At 47.4% G+C, this 6219-nt stretch overlaps 1 protein-coding gene across 1 annotated transcript; it reads left to right on the top strand.

The window, feature by feature from the left end:
- The first annotated feature begins 3130 nt into the window (after positions 1–3130).
- On the top strand, positions 3131–4786 carry LOC146188630 (uncharacterized). The gene is made up of 3 exons (XM_084605093.1): positions 3131–3473; positions 3735–3784; positions 4187–4786. Exons 1-3 carry the CDS (start codon positions 3131–3133, stop codon positions 4784–4786), a joined length of 993 nt encoding a protein of 330 aa, XP_084461219.1.
- Positions 4787–6219: the final 1433 nt, after the last annotated feature.

The following is a 6219-nucleotide window of genomic DNA, read 5'->3' as shown; positions in this document are numbered from 1 at the left end:
ACGTTCCTTGGAGCAAGCCTGTGTTTCAACAATGCGGAAACGAGCAAGGTTGCGACATTCATCAGCTCGACAGAGAGCAGCGGCGATTGAGGGGTCATCGTGTAAGGTGAAAGTTAGGAGGGTATGCAGACAGCTGCAGGAAAGTTGCGCGGTATTATATGCGTACGTGATAAAAGGGAGGAAACCATCCCAGGTCTTATGGTGGTAATCGACGTACATTGCCAGCATAATGGTGCGACTCTGCCGGGGTGGCGAAGGTGGTTAACTACTGTTCCCAAGGATGCGGGATCGAATCTCGGCCTTGGCAGCTGCTTTTCGATGGAGGTGAAAAGCAAGGCGGCGGTGCGCTGTGCAATAGAACGAGAAACCGGTAGAAGAATGAGAAACCGCATAGAAAATTTGGACGCCTCTGAAGTAGTGGCTGATGGTACGGCAGCCGTTCAAAGTATCGGTTTAGGTGGTCGCTACGCACAGTGATCCATCAGTCACCGTTGGAAGACCGTTAAAAAAAGTCCAAGGAGTCGATGCCCACTTGCTCGAAAGGCGCGTTTGAGGTGTTATATGTCGTAGCGGACCGAGCAGGTACGATTTAGGGAGCTTGTAATGCTGGCACTGCCCGCAACTGGCTACATAGTGTTGAACGGCTTGACACATTTCATGACCAGTAAAACTTTTCCTGTGTCCTCTGAAGGGTCCGGGCAAAAAACACAAGTGGCTTGAAGTAACGACGTCATGCATCATTTGAAGAATTGGAATTCGTTCGGAGATTTTCGGGAACGACGGCAAGAAAATGCGCTCCTCCGGGGATGAAATTCCGCTTGAACTGTATGCCATCGCGAACACAAAAACGGGCATCCGGTGAATTACGAGCAGCTTCGAATAGCGTCCCAAGATCATATCGTTGAGCTGTTCATTCCGGTAGTGAAGGTAAATAAATGGCGGTGATATATGCGCCGGGCAGTAGTGAAGGTCAATAAATGGCGGTGATATATGCACCGGGCAGTCTTCAGCTGCTGCTATCGCAACTAGCAGTTGGGAGCGGCAAGCGCGAGAGGCGGTCAGCGTCGGCGTGTTGATGGCCGCTCTTGTACATCAGAGTGAAGTTGAACTCTTGGAGGCGCAAAGACCATCGCGGAAGACGGCCGTAAGAATCGCGAAAGATTATAAGCCAACAAAGCGAATGGTGGTCGGTGACGATAATAAAATGATTTCTGAAATTATAAGACAGAAATCTTTTAAACAGCAAAAACAACTGCAAAGCACTTTTCTTCAGTCACTGTTTTGATTTCAAACTTGCACAGCGAACGACTGGCATAGTCTATAGCATTTTGAGCATCAACGTGTCGCTGTATAAGCACTGCGCCAACTTCGACACCACTGGCGTAGGTGGGAACTTTGATTGGAGCAGAAGGGCAGAAGTGGCGCCGCACAGGGCCCAAAGTCAGGAGAAATTTCACATGGCGGAAGGCAGAGTCCGTCAGCTGTCCAGTTGAATGCTGCGTCGTTGTGAAAAATGCATGTTAGATGGCAGGCGATGTCAGCGAACATGGGGATATAACGCGAAAATAGGAACATAGCCCTTAAATACTCCGAAGTTCTTACACTGGTTTCGGTGCAGTGAAGATTTTTACAGCCTCGAGTTTCTTGGGATCCAGCCGAATACCATCGTTATCAATCATGTGGCCAAGGACAAGTGTCTGGTATTCGTAGAAATGGCAGTTATTCAAGCTAAGTACCAGGCCGGCTCTTTCAATGCAATCAAGAACTATAGCGAGGTGGCTGTTATGTTTGTGAAATGTCTTGCTGAATGTAACAACATTGTCCAGATAGCTTAAATAATTTTGCCATTTTTTTCACGCAGAAGGGTGCGCAAGAGATGTTCACACGTGGCAGGCGCACTGCATAATCCAAGCGGCAATACGTTAAACTCATAAAAACTGTCGGGTGTAACAACTGCCACCTTTACTTTGTCCGTCGGGTGCATTGGCATCTGCCAGTAGCCTGATCTCAAATCAACCGAGGAGAGGTATGAAGCTGCGTGAAGGCAGTCGATGGCATCGTCGATGCGTAGAAAGAGACGCACTTTTTGTCTCAGCATTAGGTGGACGATAATCAACAAAAGATGCGCCATCTATTGTCATGTTGTGACCAGGATAATGGGAGCCAGCCAAGGACTTGAAGTTTCCTGGATGATGCCGAATTGAAGCATGTCACGTCTCCGATTAGCTGATGCTCGTTTGGTGACTGTCACATATAAAGGCCAAATACAGAGGCTTTTTGAAAAAGCGAATAAGACGACGACAGCGAAAAGGATTACGTGGACCAACGAAATATTAAGGAGATGAAGAAGAAGTAGTCGGTGACATTGCAAGCGCTGATTGGTGAACAGAAGACGATGAAGACGATAATAAGGCTGGGGCGTATCAACGCGCAGATTATAAAAAGGCGCGATCTGGAGAGGCAAGGGAGTGGAAGCGAGAGAAGCGGAGGCTCCGGGAGGTGAGGGACGCCTTGGCTGGGCAACGCCGGCTGCTTTACCGGTGCCATCCTGTTCTACGGCATTGTACTGTATACGCCCTGCTGTTCTCGAACCGGTTCCGGGGATTGAGCGACTACTCAGCCACTTGCTACGTCCAGGCAGGACCTCCAAAGCTCGTACCACTGTCCACCTGCATCGCCCTGGTTCACGTCAACACCGCTTCGAGCACCAACGTTGCTTCAGCCGACGCTTCAACGGGAGGTCATCCGTTGCGGCCAACAAGACCAGCTCATTGCAAGCAGGACGCAACCTCGATGCAGACGCCATTGCCTGGACCTACAAAACGCGTCGGCCGCTACGAACTGTAAGCATAAAAATGGAACGCTGTCTCGTAGTGTGAAGCATCACGTCTATCATTTATCTTGTAGGTTGTGTTAGTTTTTTGTTAATTGTTTGGGCGAGTTAGCCTCTGTGTGTATGTGTATTAATATGTGTGTCTGTACGGCTACGGTTGGCATCTAGCTCATGCTTTCAGCCTGAACGTTCTCCTGAGATCTGTGACAAAGAAACAAGTCGCGAGCCTGCCAGGATTAATTTTTTTGTTTATTTTCTTTTTGTCTCGGATCTCTCGGATTTCTGACGGCAGACAGTATGGACTTAGCGAAGACATTAGAGGTCGCTCTCAAGCTAGGGTTAATCAAAGAGGAGGTGATGAGTCTTTATGAGCAAGAAGTGAAAAGGCTAAGAGGTGAAAGAACACAGGCACGTGAAGATGCGTGTGAAGCAGCGCGCGAAGTAAAAAAAGCAGAGGAACGCGAGGTTAGAAGAATTGAACGAGAGAAGACGTTTGTGCTGTGGAAACAGCAGAAATTGATCGAAGAACGCGAGGGGAGCACGGATGACGATTTGGGGCTAGGAAGTATGGATAGGAGTGATAAAAGAGATGACTTGGACGCATATCTGCCACAATTTGAGCGGATAGCTTTAGGACAAGGTTGGAAGTGCTGTGAATAGGCAACAGCGTTGAGTATGTACTTAGTCGGGGAAGCGCTGAATGTGTTTGGTAGGATGCCTGCGTATAATTCCATGCATTTCGATAAAATCAAGGAGGCACTTCTCCAAAGATTCAGGCTAACAGCAGAGTGTTTTCGCGAGAGATTCCGCACCGCGAAACACGAGGATACTGAAACCGCTAAACAGTTTTCTTGTCGGCTTGCCAACCGTTTCGACAGATGGCTTGAGATGCCGAACACAGATAAGAGTTTTGAGGGCGCACGTGACAAACTGGTGACAGAGCCGTTCCTAGTACGCTGCAGTTCAAACCTAGCGGTATTCCTGAAAGAAAGAAATTTGTGTTCATTAGAAGAAATTGCCGAGAATGCAGAACAGGTTTCGAAGCTCAAGGTCTTAGGAATACGAGTAAGGGGAAGAGGAAAATTAGAAGGATTCAGAAATAAATTCGGCAAGACCAAAAAAATCTGGCGGGGCTTTTAGGGCGGCAATCGGATGGTTTTTCTTTAACAGGGTGAGACATCGTGGAGCCGACTGTAAGATGGCGTGATTGTAGCAGTGCGGCCCGGAGGACACAGGTCGTGTGTCGAGGGTGCAAAAGGAGAGTGCATACTGCGGAAGAATGCCGATATGAAACGCAGGGCCGAGCTGCATGGGTTGTTGATTTAAAGAAAGAACTTATCACACGAGCCAAAGCCCCACAGCTCAGAGGAGAAAATGCCACTGAACAATAAAGTGGAGAGTGGAACGCCCAAGTCGAAAACAGCAATGCCAGTGGTGGTTGGACAATTAGGGGACTGTCATATATTGGCACTTAGAGACAATGGAGCCCATGCAGTTCTGGTTCGAAGAAGCTTAGTGAGGGCTAAAGATCTAAGAGGAGAAACGTCCGCTGTCACCCTGGTGAGCAGCACGGTTAGGCATCTGCCCGAAGCCAGGATTCTATTGTTAACCCCCTATTATACCGGAGAGCTACTGGCAAAATGCGCAGAGCGACCAATCTACGATCTCATCTTGGGAAACATTCCAGGTGCAAGAAGCATCAATGACCCTGATCCTGAATGGAGGATGATCGATGTTAGGAAGCACCAAAACGAGGAAAGGCGCAAGACTGGCCAGCAAGAAGATGGTGCAGGGAGTTTCTCGTCAGCAGTACAGACGCGAGCGCAAGAGACAGCCGGAGCGACGCATCGGCCGGTTTCTACTCCCGTTTCGATTTCTGTGAAAGCAACACCAAGCGAAATGGCAATGAGCAAAAAGAAGATTCGAGTTTGCAAAGCTGCTTCGAGAAAGTGAGAGAAATGCAGAAAAGAAGACAGAGTCGTACCTCGTTTCGGTTTCAATGGGTAGACGATCTTCTTCAGAAAAAATGCATATTTAGCTCAGGAAGGCAGGTCCAAAAGCTTGTGTTACCGAGATTTACCAGAGACGGTTTTACGATTAGGATACGACACCATCATGGCCGGACACCAGGGGTTCAGAAGACGGTGTCCAGAATCACCGAGGAGTTCTTTTGGCCAAGCGTCCAGAGCGACGATAAACGCTTTGTTAGGTCGTGCGACGTTTGCCAACGCACAATCCCAAAGGGCAGAGTTAGTCCCGTACCACTGGGCAAGATGCCAGCTATCGGCCTACTGTTTCAAAGTGTGGCTTTTGACATTGTGGGACCAATCTCTCTGAGATCTACTAAAGACAATAGATAAGTGCTTACCTTGGTGGATATGGCTACTCGTTATCATGATGCCGCTCATTGAAAAACGTCGACAGTGTCCGAGTTGCTGAAGGTCTTTGGAGATGTTCGCTCGCTATGGGATTCCCAAAGAGATTTAAGTGATCGTGGACCAAACTTCACATTGGACCTGATGAAAGAGCTTAACCGCCTTCTGCCTATAAGGCATTTACTAACAACACCTTACCATCCAATGTGTAATGGTCTAGTAGAGTAATTCAATGGGATGCTCAAAAATATTAATAAGAAAATGTGCCCAGAAAGCCCAACCAATTAGGATAAATAGCTTCCAAATCTTTTATTTGCTTACCGCGAAGTACCACAAGCAAGCCTTGGTTTCTCTTCCTTCGAGATGTTGTATGGGAGAACCGTTATGGGTCCCTTGACAATAATCAAGGAGTTGTGGGCAAATATAAAGATTGCAGCGGAGCTCAAGACGGCATACACATATGTGCTTTAGTTGCGAGACAAGCTGGAGGAGACATGTAGGATGGCGCATCAAGGTCTCGAGAAGGTGCGAGAATGCTTTGAAGGCTACTATGACAAGAAAGCCACCAATAGGAATCTCAATCCAGGCGACAAGGATCTGATTCTACTGCCCACCGACAACAGCAAGTTATTGACGCAATAGAAAGGACCCTACCTAGTGACACAGAAGAAAAACGATTTGGATTATGAATTAATAATAAATAACACCAAGAAGGTATTTCATGCAAACATGTTGAAGAAATACGAAGAACTAGGTCCAGAAGAATACGAAGAAACGGGCGCTTCAGCACAGAAAAATTTAGGAGACACGGTCGCTTGCTCTTTAGTGGTAGAGGAACCAGATGATTGTGCCGAGATGCCCTCTTACAATTTGAAGAAAAGTGTTGGACGGGAAAGTTTATTAACACCAATTTGAATGAAGACAAAAGATCACAGATAAGGGCTCTACTACAAAGTAAAGAAGATATCTTTTTGGATTTACCAGTCAAGACTAACGTCATATGCTGCAAAT

The sequence above is a fragment of the Amblyomma maculatum genome, chromosome 5 (genome assembly GCF_055883805.1).
Source record: "Amblyomma maculatum isolate TAMU_Amacu chromosome 5, ASM5588380v1, whole genome shotgun sequence".
NCBI classification, from domain to species: Eukaryota; Metazoa; Arthropoda; class Arachnida; order Ixodida; family Ixodidae; genus Amblyomma; species Amblyomma maculatum.
The sequence above is the reverse complement of the archived record's forward strand: the minus strand, read 5'-3'. Positions and strand labels throughout refer to the sequence as shown.